General features: G+C 59.9%; 1 protein-coding gene and 1 non-coding gene across 6 annotated transcripts in view; both read right to left on the bottom strand.

The window, feature by feature from the left end:
- SRCIN1 (SRC kinase signaling inhibitor 1) overlaps positions 1–17459 on the bottom strand; it is a 64838-nt gene that overhangs the window by 16252 nt on the left and 31127 nt on the right. For 4 of the 5 annotated variants that reach the window (XM_045570826.1, XM_036461390.2, XM_045570828.1 and 1 more), the window contains 9 exons: positions 14229–14252; positions 9879–10074; positions 9136–9334; positions 8650–8743; positions 7289–8142; positions 5655–5747; positions 5371–5414; positions 4888–5078; positions 3694–3869 (listed from right to left, as the gene is read on the bottom strand). In XM_045570826.1, coding sequence (XP_045426782.1) covers positions 3694–3869; positions 4888–5078; positions 5371–5414; positions 5655–5747; positions 7289–8142; positions 8650–8743; positions 9136–9334; positions 9879–10074; positions 14229–14252 — 1871 coding nt within the window. The remainder of the gene's footprint in view (positions 1–3693; positions 3870–4887; positions 5079–5370; positions 5415–5654; positions 5748–7288; positions 8143–8649; positions 8744–9135; positions 9335–9878; positions 10075–14228; positions 14253–17459) is intronic. The other variant, XM_036461391.2, reaches the window with a different exon arrangement.
- LOC118702207 lies at positions 4–194 on the bottom strand. Its single transcript, XR_004982672.1, has one exon. It is a non-coding gene; the product is annotated as a U2 spliceosomal RNA (small nuclear RNA).

The raw sequence follows: 17459 nt of genomic DNA, 5'->3' as shown, positions 1-17459 counted from the left end.
GTGTGTGTGTGTACTGTTACCGGAGGTACTGCAATACCGGGTCGATGCGTGGAGTGGACGGAGCAAGCTCCAATTCCATCTCCCCGCTCCCAAAATCCTTTTAATATACTGTCCTTGGATAGAGGACATATCAGATATTACACTGATAAGAACAGATACTACACTTGATCTTAGCCAAAAGGCTGAGAAGTGATCTCTGGGCTATTTTAATGCCATTTCCTCTGCTTAGAATACACACACACACACACACACACACACTCACACACTCCCACAGACCTGTGTGCACATACACATACACATGTGACTAATACACTTGTTCTCGGGTCTCAATGGGAACCTGTCCTCTACTCCTTCCACTTGAGATTAGGGGTCTGCATCTAGACACCCACCTCCCCCGGCCTCTGGGGCTCCCGTTGGCTGGACTGTGCAGCATCAGGCAGGCACAGCCATGCCTTCTGGCGCCGTAGCCGAGGCCCAGCACCTGGCAGGGTGCCTGGAGCAGAACAGCTTTCTAATAAATAATTGTGGACTGAATAATTAAGTGAAAGAAAAAAACTGTTGATCTCAGTGGGACCTGCAAAAAGAACTTAAAGGGAAAAAAAAGAGAAAAAAAAGGGAACAAGAAAGAACGAACTGCTGCCCGGGTAGGTCACCTCAATTCTGTGCTCGAGTCGCTGACATCCCTGACCCACATGCGGGAATTTACACGCGTCCCTGCCGGATCCCATCTGCGGGATGTCAGCTCCACCATCCAAGCGGAAACAGCTTGCGAATCTCAGTCCTACCACCCAGCACATTTGCTCGCCCTCAAAGCCCTGCCATCAGCAAATCTGATCAGCAGCCTTTGCCATCTTCATCCCACGCGTGGGTACCAGACAGACCGCGCCGGGGCCCAGGGTGAGCTCCTGTGACTCAGCATGTCGGGGACGCGCTAGCGTGTCTGAGTGCTTCTTACACGCCCGGGGCACGCTCCGCCCTTCCCTCCCATGGTCTGATCGCCGTGAGGTTCAGCCTTTTCATCTCATGGCACATAGAAGCCAATTACTGTAATGCTGTGGCACACCAACCAATACATTATTTTGCCAATAATAGATATTGGCAAAAAATAGATATAATTTTGATCCATTCGCTCGGGATGGCTATTTTGTGATGGCTGTTGTCATTTTTTTTATTTGACAATCTAAGGGGAAAGAAGTCAGCTCTTGCTGACTGAAGAGTCTCGAGTTCGATTCCCGGTCAAGGAATGTGTGGGAGGCAGCCAATCAATGTGTCTCTCTCACATCAGTATTTCCCTCCCTCTCTCTTCCCCTTCCACTCTCTCTAAAAATCAATGGGAAAAATATCCCCAGGTGAGGATTAACAACACAACAAAACAAACCAAATGTAAGTCCATGCCCCTGACTAAATGGCCAGGTATTGCGTGCTTTAAAAATTCTTGCAGCACACGGGTTGGAAATTGCTGCCTTATTTAATTCTCACAACAAACCCTGTGAGTGGGACCCATTATTATGTCCAATCTACACAGAGACAAACGGCATAGACACCAGACTTCATTTCCCAGCCTCCCTGGCAGCCGGAGGTGGCCACAGACTGAGGCTTAGCCAGAGGCATGGGAGTGACAGGGGCTCACGCTGTCTCCAGAACTCCCCGCGTAAGCTCCCCCGTGCCCTTTCCCCTTCACGCTGGCAGAAAGACAATGACCCTGTGGATGATTTTAGAAGGCACATATGGAAGATGGCGAAACCTCCATCAGCCCAGGTCCCGGGATGCCTACGTGAAGAGGGCCATCCCACTAACCCACCCAATACTGTTCCAGGAGGAAGAAAGACACGTCTATTACTTTTGAACCATTATAGGACTAAAAAGAGGCTCCGGGACATTATGCAGCTTATCCTACAGCTATTTTGTGGCGAAGCAGGACCTACTCATGTCTGACTTCAGCCACTGGTTCCACTGCATCTCACTCCCACACTGTATTGGCCTTCACTTCCTGCAAGAGGCCAGGGCAAGAAGGGGCAGAGGGAAGCCAAGCGGGAGCACCTGCACCAGGGTGAGGAGGGGCCTGGCCCCCTCATGCCTGGGGAGGCTCCGGGAGCCGGGCAGGGAGGGCCCTCCTGGCCAAGCCGGAGTCCCTGCAGGCCTGGTGTGCAGCTCTGCCAGGCACCACCCCAAAAAGGCAGGAACCCCCTTCACAGTGGGTGGAGAGACCTGCCGGAAGCAATCTATCTTCCCCCAAGCTCTCGCAAGTGAGCGGCGGAATAGGTTTGCTAACGGGGGGCGGGGGGAGGGGGTTCTGTGTGTGGAGAGACGAGGGCCCCCGGGAAGCTGAGGACCAGACACTCATGTGACAAAGGCTTACATCCTTCCTTTCACTTCTCCTTCCTCCGTGCTTCGTTACTTCCTTTGATTTTCCTTTAATGTTTCAATAAAGTCTGGGGGGTTTTTTTTTTTGTTTTTTTTTTTTTTAATTCCAACCCAGCTCCTATGAGGTGAGTGAACAGAGGCAAGGAGAGAACAGGAAAGTCAGGTCACCGAACTCTCCGGGTTGGGCAGCTGCCCCATCTACGTGGAGGTGGCACCTGAGTGGTCCCCAAGCTCTCACACCCGGAGCGATGGGTGGCCGCAGCCAGCTCCTTTCCAAGTGGGGCGGCCCCTTATTGCATCTCAGCCTCGAGGGCGTGGGGGTCTTTGCACAGGTGCCACGAGGCTGGGTGGGCCCAAGGCTGAGGAGCAGGGGACTTCTCAGGAGCCCCTTGCAAGAGGCGCAATCCAATACGACTCGGTGAGGACTCTGGCCTCCTCTGAGCAGCGTCTCCCAGCTCCCTGGGTTGCTGTCCAGTTGAACCCACGCCCCCCCGGAAAGAACTGCAAAAGCCTTACTACCTGGCACCGATGAGGAAGCCACAGCACACCGGCCACACAGCCTCTCGGTGCTGGGGCAGGACCCCCTGTGCCCTGTGCCATCATGGCGGCCAGAGCAGCGCCTCTGACTGACGCGGGAAGGCGGCGAGGGGTGGGGCGCTCGCACGGCGGACCGACAGTGAAAGGTAGCTTCTCCCTTCACCGGTGCCAGACAATCGAATCTTGGCCAGACAGCCATTTGCTAAATTTGGTTCAAAGACTGTCTCCTGTTAACTCTTCCACATCTAAGCATTTGGGGGTGGGGTGTTCTCTATCCCTCATTCCTTCTGGAAAAGCCAGAGCTGTGCTGAGAGGGGAGGAGGGTTTTCCCTTGGCTATTCCTGGCCTCCGAGATTAGGGAGTTGGGATGCTGGCCACTGGAGCCGGTCAGCACCAAGCTGACCAAGCTAGCAACACCTGCTCCTCCACCTGGATCCTCTACCGGGGGGGTCAAGTGCACACGTCACAGGCCAGGATGAAAGCAGACAGACGGCGGAGCGGAAGCAGGCAGCTGGCCACGTGAAAGCTAGGCTGCGGGCCACGGGGTATGCAGACTGTGGACCATTAGGAAGAAAGACCATAGCAAAAGCAGGCAGGACGCCAGAAAAAAGAAGAACTTGGGAATTGCGCCAGATGGCCAAAGGTTTGTGGGTCACAGAGAAATCAGGCCACGCAGGAGAAGGAGAGCAGACTTCGGAACAGACCAACGTCATCTGTGATGGGTTGCGCGCCTGCCCGGGCCAGCCAGCCAGCCTCCCCCCAGCCCTCCCTCCCCCCCTCCACCAGCCTCACTTCAGCTGCTGGGTGATGAGCTCCTCGTCGTTGAGGTAGCGCAGCCGCTCCTCCTCCACCAGGGTGCGCTGTCGCTGCAGCGGGTCCTCGTGCCGCCGCGCCGCCTCGGAGACGCGCATGCTCAGCTCCGCCTCCGTGCCCTTCAGCAGCGCGCGCAGCGACTCGAGGTTCTGCAGCTGTCGGGGCAGATGGACCGATGGACCGGGGCGGGAGGGGATGGAGGGAGGCACGCATCAGGGAAGAGGGCCGGGACGAGGCAGGCAGAGGACAGCCCCAGGCCGGGCGCGCGGGCGGGCTCCGCAGCATAGGCGGCTGCTCGGCTGCGGCCGTGAGCAGCAGCGAAAGGCTGGGATGGTGGGCGGTGCGGGGCAGAAGCCGAGGGCTAAGTTCTGGGGAACAGCGGCAGGGGGAGAGAGAGGCATGGGGGGCCGTGGGGAGAGGGGTGCTGAGTGGCCCAAGCAGAGGTGCGGCTGCATGACCGTGAACGTGAGCAGCGGCGAAGCGGTGGGATGGTGGGGGGCGGAGGACAAGGTTACTGTGCTGGGTAGAGACAGAGGCAAGGAGAACGGGGGCATTTGGGGGACAAGGAGCGGCCCTATGTAGGGCCCTGCCGACCATGGCTGTGGCTTCGATTGGACTCAAGCACTGGGGTTTGATAGCGTTTCCGTGGCTGGAACGGGTCGGCTAACTTAACCCTCGAACCCAGTTCTCTAAGGCCTAGTTGGGGCAATAGTGGGGGTGGGCGAGATCTTATCTGATGCCCAGATGGCAACTCTCTGCCCCCCTCCAGCCTGTCTCTGCTCATTAGCCTCACCTGACGGGCTCTGGGGCCTCTGGAGGAGCGGGCACAGCGATGCCAGGCACCTGGCTGGGGGGCCATCTGCCAGCGGGGCAGGGTGGGGGAGGGGAAAGGGGGCCTGGGGCATCCTTGAGTATTAGGCTCCATGGGCTGGAGGGGAGTTCCAGGAGTGCGGTAAAAATTCAGAGATGGGGAGGACGGGCTCAGAGACGGGATGGAGCTTCGTCAGGGCACAGAGATTCATTGAGGGGCAAGGGGAAGGGGAGAGGCGGTCGGAGAGGGGCCCAGTGATTGGCAGGAACTCCATAGAGAAAGTAGGGGATGGGGCCTCCGGGGAAAAGTTTGGGTACCAGTGGGTGGGCTCTGACGGGGCAGGGCCTGGGAGGGGGCGGTACCTGGAGCTTCCGCAGCTGCTGGAGCTGGCCCCGCAGGTCGCTGGTGCTGCTCTGGAGGCCGCGCAGGTGCAGCTGCATCTGCAAACGGCTGATGGCGGGGGGCTGCCCCGCGGGGGTGCTGCTGGCGGGGGGTGGGGGAGGGCCGGACACTGGGGTGGCCCCGCTGCTCCGGCTGCCTGACCCGCCACAGGCTGCAGAGGGGCCGTGAGGACGGAAGAACAAACCGTGAGCTCGGAGGGGCTGAGGCAAGGTCTCACACACACACACACACACACACACACACACACACACACGCGCGCGCAGTAGCGACAGAGGCACGTGGCTCTGGCTCCCTGCCCCAGATGGCAGTCAGCCCTCCTGTGGGGAGTCAGGGCAGACTTCTTGGGCTACTCATTTTCCTTTCAAGCCCGACGATATAGTATTGCTTACAGATTGGTAATGTGAAGCTCGGATAGTTCAAGGGGAGGAGGGAAGGTCACTCACGTGCTGAGGGCGTGGCTGCTCCATTGGAGCCTTCGATCTTCTCGCTGTGGCACAGGGAAAAGACGGCCATCAGAGGGTCCAGGCCGGCCCCACGCTGGGTGAGACCTGAACATCCTCTCCAGACCCCTGAGCTCAGGGTGGAGCCCCGGAGAGGAAGGGACGGACTCACACCCAGAGTCACACGGGGAGACACGGGCACAGCTGAGCCCCGGGCCCCTGCTGCCCACGGTTCCCTCCCTCTCGCCCCAACCGCGGGCCCCGCCTGGTGCCGGGAGACGCCTCACCTGGGGGTCTCGGGCTCCGCGCCTCGGAGCAGGGCGCTCTGCACCAGGCCTGTGAGGCTGGCGATCTGCTTCTCCATGGCCTCCATGCGCTCCCTGAGGAGGACGGTGGCTTTGAGCAAACCCTCGTGCAGGCAGGGGGTCCCTCTGACCGTGACTGAGGTTAATCATTAGAGGAAATACTGTTCCCTCCAGCCACCAGCACACAGACAATTCAAAGGCCCCCACACCTGAGGACCAAGCCCCCCATCGGACAAGGACCCCCTCCCTCTGCAGTCTCATCTCTCACCAGGGGCTCCCATGGCCCCACCCTGCCTCTCAGTGCCTCCACGTGTCTTCCCCTTGCCTGGTAGGTCCTCCTCTAAACGCCGTCCCAGAGCCCCCAGCAGGGGAGGAACTGATGTACACCCTCCCACGAGAAGTACACCCATTTTTTTTTCAAGATAATATTTTTTATTTAAAGATATTTGAGCCCTAACCAGTTTGGCTCAGTGGATAGAGCATCAGCCTGCGGACTGAAAGGTCCCAGGTTAGATTCTGGTCAAGGGCATGTACCTTGGTTGCAGGCACATCCCCAGTAGGGGGTGTGCAGGAGGCAGCTGACCCATGTCTGATGTTTCTAACTATCTCCCTTCCTCTCTGTAAAAAAAATCAATAAAATATATTTTAAAAATAAAAATATAGATATTTGAGCTTTCTAATAAAATACTTTTCCTTTTGATTATTTATAGTTTTGTTGGTGCTTTTAAATGTGCTTTTTTTTAGTACACGTGTTTTTTTTTTAATTTTTTAAAAATATATTTTTATTGACCTCAGAGAGCAAGGGAGAGGGGAGAGATTGAAACATCAATAATGAGAGAGAATCATCAACTAGCTGCCTTCTGCACACCCCCTACTGGGGATTAAGCCCGCAACCCCAGCATATGCCCTTGGCCGCAATCGAACCTGGGACTTTTCAGCCCACAGGCCAACACTCTATCCACAGGGCCAAACCAGCTGGGGCAGTACACGCATTTTTTTTTTTAATGTGTCTTCCCCACTAAACAGGACAGAACAGGGTTTACCCAACTTGGCATTGACAGTGTCCGGTGCACTGCCTGGCACACAGGCCACAGATGAGCTGTGTGAATGCAAACCACTCTCGCCTCCCAGCAGCACTGCCTGGGAGCCGCGGGGGACAGGCCCGTGCCCTGGTCATCTCCTCCAGCAAGAAGGAGCTGCATGCTGAGCGAGAGTTCCCCCCATCGGAGGGAGGCCGCCTAACGGAATGCACCTCCTCCCCATCCCCGTTCCTTCCCAGCACCCCTCCCGGTGAGCTTCAGCAGGCCCCGTGCTGGACAGCTCTCAGCTGCTGCTCCGGTTCGGGCCCGGAAAGGCTCTGAAAACCGGCGCAGGGGACGAATGCACACCCGGGTCTCCAGAGTCCTTAGACAGGGCCCTGTGTCCACCCTGAGTCCTTGTAGGCAGAAGGCCCTGCCGCTTCCATAGACTCTGGCGACACCCCTAGACCACCCCAGGTCTAAAAGGACTCCAGAGTCCAGAGCACACCCCTCCGCAGGCTGCAGTGCCCTCTCCACCCCCCATACCCTCCCTACCCCACCCAACCCCCGGCCTGAGGCCTCGCCAGCTCCCCTTACCTGGTCTCTGTGTCCTTCGCCGGCGCGGGCGGCCCGAACCCCACGAGCGGGCGCTCCCCGGGGCCGGGGAAGAGCTCCGGAGGGGGCACCCCGGCGGCGGCGGCCCCGGCGCTGCGGGCCTTGCCCCCGGGGCTCTCGGCGAAGACGGAGGAGGAGCCCGAGTCCTTGCGGAAGGACTGGCGGACCGGCGAGCCGCGGCTGGGGGGCCCCGAGTAGGGGCTGTGCGGCGGCGGGGGGCCCCCGGGGGGCGCGGCCACGTCGCTCAGCTTCTGGGGGGACGAGGGCGGCAGGCGGAAGCCGTAGGCGTCGCCGTAGAGCGGCCCGGCGCCGCCCGCCGCCTTGAACAGCGAGTCCTCCAGGTCGGACTGCAGCGCGGCGGCCGAGTAGGTGCTGAGCGAGCGCACCGAGCCGCGCTTGTACAGCCCGCCGGCGCCCGGGTAGGCGAACGGGTCCCCGGCGGCCGCGGCCAGGCTCAGGCGGCCCTCGTGCAGCAGCCCGTAGGGGTCGGCGTAGAGGCCCTCGCCCTTCACCAGCATCACGCCGCCCGCCTTGCCCGCCAGGTCCTCGTCCGGCTTCACGTCGCGCCGCTCCAGGATGGCGCTGGGGCTGGGGCTCACGCCCTGCGCGCCGGGGCCGCCGCCCAGCCGCTCGGCCGCGTGGTGCACCGGGGAGCCCGCGTACGAGGGCGGGCGCCCCCCGGCGGCGGCGTACGAGAGCCGCGAGCGCGACGGCGAGCCCGACGGCAGCCCCGACGGCAGCCCGGGCGGCGAGCCGGACGCCAGGTGCGGCGCGGGCGACAGGTTGTTGAGGCGCCGCGTGGGGGACGACTCCCTGGACGCGTACACCATCTCCCTCTGCGGGGGAGAGATGGGGAGCCCCACGGGGCTGGTCAAACCGGGGGTCCCTGCTGGAGGAACCGGTATCCCCCCCTCTCCCTCTGACACTTAGGAAGCCCCTTCTGCCCTCTGCCTTCCCTCCATCCTGCTGCCCCTGGGGCCTCTCCCTCTCCGGGGCTCCCAGATAGGGGAAGAAGGGGCACCCGAGGTACCACCCGCAGCCCCATGGGAGGGCAGGAGGGGGGAAGCCCAACCGGATGGAGCGGTTCCTGGAAGAGTCCTCTAGAATAGCGGGGGGCCTGATGGAGAAATCCTGAGCGGATGGAGGGGGGGGCGCTCAAAGGGGAAAGGAGGGACTCCTCCATGGCCCCGCAATCAATAGAGGCCCCCTCTGCCTCAGTCTCTGTGTTCCTTTCTCCAAAGCGGGCCCTGGTCCCTGATGTCAAGGGATGGTGCTCCTGGGCCCCATCTGCCCAGCCTTCCCCCCCCCCCCCCCCCCCGTGCCCTGGGCAACCCCATCCATACCCGGAGGTCCCCGTTGGTGAGGTGTGAGCCAGGGAAGGCGGCATAGAGCGGCTCCTTCCTGTAGATCTTGATAATACTGCGGTCCTGGATGTCCCTGCAGGGCGGGAGGAGGTTCAGAAGTCACCACCCCCCAGCCCTGTGCGCAGGAGAGGCAGCTACTCCAGGGAGAGGGGCCGGGAGCCCCGACCCCTTCCAAACCCCTTGCTCAGTGGCTCTTCGGCCACCCAGCAGCCTCCATCCAGGGGCTCGCAGCCAGGGTCCCGTTAGCTCAGGATTCAGAGGGGAGGAGTGGGGCTGAGATGGCTGAGGCCGAGCAGGGGGTGGGGCGCGGAGAGGAAGGGCTGGCTCTGGGTGAGGTCAGCAGGGGGCTAAGGCGTGGCCTTCCCAGTCACACCCGCCACCGAGGAGAAGTCCCATAAGTCCCGGGCAGTCCACCCATCCCCCCCCCCCCCCCCCGCCCCGCCTCGCTCCCGGGGCCTCGCCCACCGGACGTCCTCCAGCTCATAGAAGACGTTGCGGGCCTCGTCCTTGATGAGGATGGCGGTGTTGGGCGACTTGAGCATGCCCATGGTGAGCTTCTGCGGGAACATGTGCGCGATGAGCGCGTGCAGCGTGTCCAGGCTGCTGACCTCGTGCGTGATGTGCACGCGCCGCGTCTCCTCCCCGAACTGCAGGAATAGCACCCCTGCGGGGGAGGCGCCGTCAGTGTCCGCGCCGCCGCCGCCTCCGCGCCGCCCGCCGGGGGCGCCAGGGGGGCCTGCGGGGGCCCCGCTGGCCCCGCAGCGGCAGGGCCTGAGGCCCGCGCCCGCGCCCGCCCCGGGGTGCAGGTGCACCCAGGCGCTCCGCATGCTGCGGCCTCCCCAGGCACCTCCTCGGGCCCAAGCAGCCTGGAGCCTAGGCCAGGAAATGGAATGGGGGCGGGAGCAGGAGGGACCGAAACTGAGGGAGAGGGAGAGGGCTAAAGGGGGGGGGGGGCAGGGATGCTGAGGGGTGGGAGAGGTGATGGAGAGGCGAGGGGAGAGAGCTGGAAGAAGGCGGGGAAGAGAAACCAGGAGGGAGAGGCTCTGAGGGGAGGAGGTCGCTGGGTGGAGGGATGGGGCGGGAGGCAGAGGCTTCTAGGAAGATGGCTGCAGAGAGCTGAATGGTCCAGGTCTGGGAGCAGAGGGCTGCAGGGCTAGCGGAGCAGAGGGAGGAGCCACGGGCGGAGGAGGATGGGCGGCGGGCGGTACCTGGTGAGCGCAGCTTGCTCTGGCTGGCAGATCGGGAGAGGGGCAGGCTCTGCCGGAAGCGGTTCATCCTACTGAAGCCCAGAGGCAGCTCGGCCTCCGACATGGTCTCCAGCGACTCAGCGGAGGCGTAGGACAGCTTGGCCGCCTGGTCTGCCAGCCCCGGCTGGGCTCCCTGAGTGTGGCGCGAGCTGCGGGTCTGCAGGGGCAAGGCGGGTGAGAGGGACGGAGCAAGCAACCTCCGCTCTGCCCGCTGCCCCCGCCCAGGTCCCAGGCAAACGCCTCCTCCCCCCCAGCCAGCGACAGACACACACAGGAAGGCCTCCTGGATTCCAGGCTCGGCTCTGTGGCTGCAGGGGAGTTCCCAGCCTCTCGGGGCCTGGGCCTCCCGGGACACCCCGCGGGGAAGGAGTGGGCCCAGGACGCGAGCACCCTGGGAAGCCACAGAGAAACCATCTGAGCCGGAGCCGTGGGCACGCCTGCTATTTTAAGCTCCCAAAGAACAACAACAACACAGATTTGTCACCGAGGTGAGTGAGCAGCAGCATCATTGAGCAAATTGGGGCATTAGTTCCAGACATTAATTAAGCGGCAGGTTGGGGAGCGGCGGATTTATCCTTTGTGGCTTAGAGGGTTGGGCTGGGGCAGGAGGCAGGGCCCAGGGAGAAAGCAAGATCTAGGGACCCCAGGATCCCAGCTCAGGGGGGTGGGGTATGGGCCCTCACCCACCTGTGCACAATGTCCACGGGGTTACTGGGAAAACCATCCCAAACCCCCCAAAGCCAGTTGGACCCCGGTTTCAAACAGATGTCCTGCCTATTACGTGCAGTGTGCATGCTAAGCCTTATGTGATCCGCACGCATACATGGCATAAGTGCTAGGCCTCAGCCCCTCCCTGTAAGGCACATGCTGCCACCCAGCCAACCGGCCGGCCTTCCCCAGACACCTCCCCTGGAGCCCAGCAGAGCAGCCTCTTGTCCCACAGCGTCAGCTGAGGGGAACGCCTGTGTGGTCCCTCTGTCCGTGGGGAAGGAGTCCCCACCCCCCACCCCCCGATTCCTGTTGCACCCAAAGAACCTGCTTTCAGGGCTGTCACTCAGCCACCGCTCCTGCCACTCTGCCTCCGCCCCTCCCCTCAAGCCTGGTCGTTGTCAGAAGCTCATTTACTTGAGGGAGAAAGATAATCTGATCGACATCATTCCATGTTAGGTTGCACGACAGACATATATGAACTATCCATACATGAGTTATCAGGAAAAAGTCATTTTGCACAATTCTGTTTCTATAAAATCCACTACCTATTTTAAACAAAACAACACTCAGAACGATGAACGTTGGCTATCGGCATTGAGACAGCGTCCCCTCTGATGAGTCTGCGAGTCGCCCTCCGCCAGGGCCGTGCTAACCTCCTCAGCGCCCTTCATTCACAGTGCGAGTGTATGTGCTGCTGAAGGGCGCAGTCTCTTTTTACTTTACACATTTTCTGCTGGGCAAAGTTTGCACAATCAGAATAATCATTTTTATAATTAATAAAAAACACACAACACACTAAAAGTACCTCTAAAAAGGGACCATTTATTCTCCTCCCCAGCCCTCTTCTGCCCCAAATCCTGATCAACCCCTAATTAATCTCCATCTTCATATTAACTCAATTTAATGTACCAAGTGGATTAGCCCTCTTGACACGAGAGAGCATCTTCCTCTGACGGGCAGTGTGCCCAGCTGTCCCTCACGTGGCCTCAAGGATGGGGAGGACACGTCTGGAGACCTCAGGGGGCCTCACGGACAAGGCCTTCACCAGTGGGTGGGCGTGGGTCTGCGGAAGAGGAGGGCAGTGTGAGAACTAGGTGGGGGGAGGCGGGCAGAGATGCCTGTGCCAGGACTGATTTGGGCTGACCACCAGTGCAGCCGGTGCCCTTCTCTCTCACCTCAGCCCTGAGGCAGTGTGGAGAGCCATGTCTGGTCTGGTGGTCATGAGGTTGCCAGGCAACGGCAAGGTCAGTGGTTGCCAGGCTGGTGTGGGTGGATGAGGGGCGACGGAGTTCAGGCGGAATGAGCAGTTGGCAGGGATGAAGAAAAAGGGGTGGTTTGGGGAGGGGCACTCTGAGGTGCCAGGAAGAAGATGGAACAGGGGCTAGAATGAAGGGGATCCTAGAGACAGCTGACTCCTGAGAAGGCAAGACCCTGGCCAGGGGGGCCTGCCCCCCAGTTCCTGTCTCCATCCTGGCCCCGCGAGCACCTTTCTAGTCTCACCGCCCTTGCAGATAACCCTCTGGAGAAGAGAGAAAGCCTGTGTGCACTGCTCTCCGTCCCCAGGGTGGGGACAGGGCAGCGAAAAGGGAGACATCCAGAAGGACTTCCCGATGAGGAGGGAGATGGCAAGAAAACACAACAGTCATTCCAGCAGAGCTTCCCAGAGGCTGGAGCGGCTCCAGAGAGCCAGGCTCCTGGTCTGAGGTCAGGGGGAGGGGACCTTGAGTGAGGCCGTCAGACTAGGATCGGAGGCTCCCAGAACTCTCCAGCCTGGGGCAGAATCATTTGGGAACTTTTTTTTTATTTTTTATTCCTTACTAATTTTTTTAATATATATTTTATTGATTTTACACAGAGAGGAATTGAGAGGGACAGAGAGTTAGAAACGTCGATGAGAGAGTAACATTGACCAGCTGCCTCTTACACACACCCCACTGGGGATGTGCCCGCAACCAAGGTACATGCCCTTGACCGGAATCGAACCTGGGACCTTTCAGTCCACAGGCTAACGTTCTATCCACTGAGCCAAACCGGTCCTGGCTCCTTACTAATTTTTTTAAAATATATATATTTTATTGATTTCAGAGAGAAGGGAGAGGGAGAGAGAGATAGAAACATCAATGATGAGAGGGAATCATTGATTGGCTGCCCCCTGCACTCCCACACTGAGGATGGAGCCCACACCCTGGGTATATGCTCTGGCCTCCTGGTTCATAGGTAGACCCTCAGCCATGCTCAACCACTGAGCCACACCAACTGGGCTACTTATTGACGAGAGAGAGAGAGAGAGAGAGAGAGAGAGAGAGAGAGAGAGAGAGAGGTTGAATTCTTGTTCCACTTATGCATGCATTCATTGGTTGATTCCTGTATGTTCCTTGGCATATTGAGACGACGCTCTAACCGACTGAGCTACCCGGCCAGTGCTTCACTTGGGAACTTTTAAAAAACACTTTTGAGGTCCCCACATTCACTGAATCAGAATCTCTGAGGGTTGGGGCCTGGGGTTCAAGATTTTTTTGCAAGTCCCCAAGGTGATTCTGATTGGGGACTCAAGTGGCATCCATGATTCTCACAATGAGGTAAGCTACCATGTGGGGCTCCCTCGGAGCCAGGGGCTGTGCTTGGGACGTGCAGAACCTCATTTCTTCTCTCTGCACTACGGCTCTACGACGCAGATGCTGTGCCATTTTACAGAGGAGAAACCGAGGCCCATAGGGAACTTGCCTCAGGTCACCTAGCTAGTCAGTAGCCGCCTGGAATTCACCACCAGGGGGTCTGGCTCTCGGATTAAACCACTACACGCTGCTGTCCCCTCCAGAAAGGCCATGACTCTGTTCCATGACTCTCTGGTTCAAGGACGTCTCCACCTGGGAGAACGCATGCCAACAAGATGCTTGGGACAAGCAGACACTGGGGAGTGTGGGGTGGATACTCCCCGCCCCCGTCATGACCTGAGGGGCTGGAGACTGGGTCGCAAGCATCAGTCTACCTGGTTGGCTCTGGGCCTTGGTGCCAGGAAAGATGGCAGAAGCACCCAGGGGGGCTCTCCCAGGGCCGTAGGGTACCCTTGGAGGGGCAGACAGCTCCTCCACTGTGGGCAGCCCCGTCTCTCCAAAGGAGGCAGAAAGACACCCATCCCTGAGCTCAGCCTTCCATGTGGGCAACAGGTTTGGGGGTGCAGGACTGTGAGGCTCTTGCCTGGCACTGGCCAGCTCCCCACAGAGGGAAGTAAGAACAGGATGAGGGGCCCATCTTAGTCACAGGCCTCGCTGGAAGATGGAGTTTCAGGATCTGTGGTCAGAGAACAGCCCCCCCCCACACACACACAAGATGATGGGGTCCAGGCCCAGCCTCAGAGCCAGCGGTCCTGGCCTGGGAAAGCCTGAGGATCCCCAACTCAGACCCCCGTCAGGGGCGGCCCAAATTCCAGCACCAAACCCCGAGTCTCTCAAAGCAGCAGCCGCAGCCTGCACCCCAAAGCCCTCCGCCCGCACCAGAAGGTCCCGTGCAGTCGCACACCCCTGTGCAAAGCGTGTGCAGGGAGGGGGGGGGGGGAGGGCACATGCAGTTGTCATGGAAGCAGAAGCACCCCACACTGACCTTGAAACTCCAGTAGTTTGGCTGCTGATGGAAATAAGAGAAGAGATGGTTATGATGGGGTTGGGAGGGGAGAGGAGGGCAGGGGCGGGTTAGAGACCTTCGGCGCTCAGCATCCTGCCCTGGGACAGGGGCCCTCCCCCCTCCCAGGGGCAGAAAGGAAGCTATGCCTGTGTGCACCCCATTCTCTACTGAGACCCAGGACGGCCCTGGGCGGGCTCTGGGCCTGCTGGTGGGGGAGGGGAGGACCCGTCCAGGTGTTTACAAGCCCAGCATTCTGTCCTCAGAGAGGTAGGATGGAGAAAGGCGCCGATGACATGACCGTGGTATGGGGAACCCAGGAGACCCTGACAGAGAGGAACTGGAGCTGCAGGCCAGGGAAGACTTCCCGGAAGAGGTGGCATGTAAGCTAGGTCTTGAGAAACGAGTAGCTCCGATTGGATAAAGGGATGCTGAGCAGAGGGGACAGCATGGGCAAGTGCCCGGGCCAGGCGAGAGGAGAGTGTGTGGAGGGAGGAGTCCACTGTCCAGTCCGGCTGAGGTGCATGGTCTGGGAAAGTAGCAGATTAGGCCACAAAGAGGGGGCTGGGGCCAGATGAGGGGGCTTAAATGCTGAACAAAATGTTGTAGATTTAACAGGGCGGATGAGCGAAGACGTTTGAGTGAAGCACCATGAGGTCAGACCTGGACCCCAGGAAGGTTGATGGGGCAGGTAGTGGAGGGAGCCCCAAGACCAAGGCCAGGGTAGGGAGGTCTGTCAACATGATAGACCTGGATGGTAGAGGAAGATGGACAGGTGCCAGTCACCTTCCAGCACTGAGCAATGGGAGGGAGCTGGGGCAAGGGGGAGCATGGGCAATGCCCTGTGGCCAGACAGACGAAAGAGGAGGGCTCCCTGAACCTCTAAAATGGGTGAGGGCTCAGATTCCTCTTCATCTGCAATAACCTGGGGTCGCCCTGCCTCCCCTGGAGGCCAGAGGCCATTTCGGATCACTAAGGACAGGAGGGAGTGGCCAGGGGGCCTGGCTAGCTCTTGGCAAAGCTGAAGGCCCCTGCTGACCGGTGCCAGCCTCAGCAGGAAGACAAGAGGCAGCAGATGGCCTGGCCCTGGGGTGCCTGGCACCAGCAAACAAGATTCCCCAAGCCTCAGAGCCACTGGCAGAGAGGCGGGACGCTGAGGGCCCCCCATGGGAGGAGAAAACAACATGGGGGCATCCTGGGCCATCGGAATGCTTTGGAGACAGAGAGGGGCTGCGCGGAGGGGCCTTCCTGGAACGGAGGCTTGCCCTGAGTTAGACCTTTAGGGCGGAGGGTGGATAATGAGGTTCGCTCTCCAGGCCCACCCCATCTGAGCCACAATCCCCAGCTCTCCTTTTGGCATTGGCTCTTGCAAAAAAAAAAAAAAAAAAGTAACATGGCAGGCAGGGGAAGGGAACAACAAAGGCTGTGCCCTCGCCAGTGCCGGGAACCATCTATGGACACATGCCACCCCCATCCGTGCCAGGGGGTGCCCACAGGAGCTGAGGGGAGGCGGGGCTGGAGGAACAGGCTCCTGCCATAGCTGCCTGCAGCTTTGGGAAGGGGAGGGGCCCTCGGAGCCAGGCAGAGGGCACAGGAAGGTTTGTGATGAAAGTCGTGTTTGCAGCCTCAGGGATGATGGACGGGTCTGCAGCGAAGGCCGCTGTCCCTCACCCACCACCATTACCCTGTGCCCACGGGGCCCCCCGCAGCACCCGGCAACACGCAGGCCCCACGCTGAGCCCATGCACAGGCTCCAGAAGGACGTCACCGCAAGCACATCCAGAGCAACAACACCCCCCCCCCCCAAATAGACACACACATCCCTCCGTGGTCAGAACAAGCAAACTCAGAGGCAGAGCTATGTGTCCATAGACACCCCCACTCCTACACACTCCAGTCACACACAGAGACACCGCCACCATCCACATACCCCCCCCAATGTCCCCGGCAGGGCCACATGGCCCACTCATGTATGTGTGCGGACACACACCAGATGCAGAAACACAGGAAGCAGGACGCACACGTACAAAGAGAGTCGCATCCCTCCTTCCCCTCGCCAGCGAGGTCAGGGCCCTCGGCCACCATCCCGTGCCTGAGATGTCCCAAACGTGATGTGTCCGGTGGGTGTGCTCCCCGTTCAAAAGAGGCAGAAGGTGGCCCCCTCCATTCGGCCCCCCATGTCAGCACATCCAAGTCAGTGGGTGCCGATGGCTGGGGCCCACCTCGTGCCTCTGGGAGGGAGACAGGGCTGGGACCTGCCCGCAGCCACACTGGCTATGCCCTCAACACGGGCCTACCTCGGGGTCCCAAGGCTAGGCACATCCATGGGGCAGTCAGACCTGCAAGAGAGGGGTGACAAGCTGGGGCCAGTGCCAAGGACTGAGTGGCATCGGCCAAGAAGCCAAGCAAGTCCCACTAGAGGGTAAAGATGGGAGAGCTGCCCTGACCGGTTTGGCTCACTGGATAGAGCGTCGGCCTGAGGACTGAAGGGTCCCAGGTTCGATTCCAGTCATGGGCATGTACCTTGGTTGCAGGCACATCCCCAGTAGGGGGTGTGCAGGAGGCAGCTGATTGATGTTTCTAACTCTCTATCCCGCTCCCTTCCTCTGTAGAAAAAAATCAATAAAAAAAAAATATATATATATTTTTAAAAGATGGGAGAGTTGCGTTGTTTGTGCTTGGCGAACTTGGGGTGAGGCTACCATCCCCGTCCCGGCACTCGGGGCTCTGCCTGCCCAGCACGCTGGCTGGCTCCTGCCCATCCTCCTCTGGGAAGTGGGAGGAGTGATCCTCTTCCACGGGGGCCCCATCGGGAACGAGACTGTCTCCTGGCAACTCAGTGTCCTTAGAGGGAGGGCCATAGGGGGGTCCTTGGGGATGCTGTCTCTTCCTGGGGTGTGAAGCCCGTGGGACAGACAGCCTTGGGTGACGAGCAGAGGGCCCCTCCCCGTTCACTCACGTGGGTTCTCCCCACCCAACCTGCAGCACCTTGGCCGCCTCCCCCTTCTCCTGCCATGCCCATCACTGTGCCTGGGACAGAGCAGGCCCTCAACAAACATCTGACCATGAATCAATGCCAGAACGGGGCCAGCCCAGGGAGGAGGGGGATGTCTCTGAATCCTCTCCTCTGGCACCTCTCCCTCCATCTCCTGGTACCCAGCTCTGCTCAGCCTCTGGGCCCTTCCCCTGGGGGTGTCCCAACACAACCCCCCC

Source organism: Pipistrellus kuhlii, unplaced genomic scaffold (assembly GCF_014108245.1).
Source record: "Pipistrellus kuhlii isolate mPipKuh1 unplaced genomic scaffold, mPipKuh1.p scaffold_m20_p_37, whole genome shotgun sequence".
Taxonomy (NCBI): Eukaryota; Metazoa; Chordata; class Mammalia; order Chiroptera; family Vespertilionidae; genus Pipistrellus; species Pipistrellus kuhlii.
Note: the sequence above shows the minus strand (reverse complement) of the source record. Positions and strands in the feature narration are given on the sequence as shown.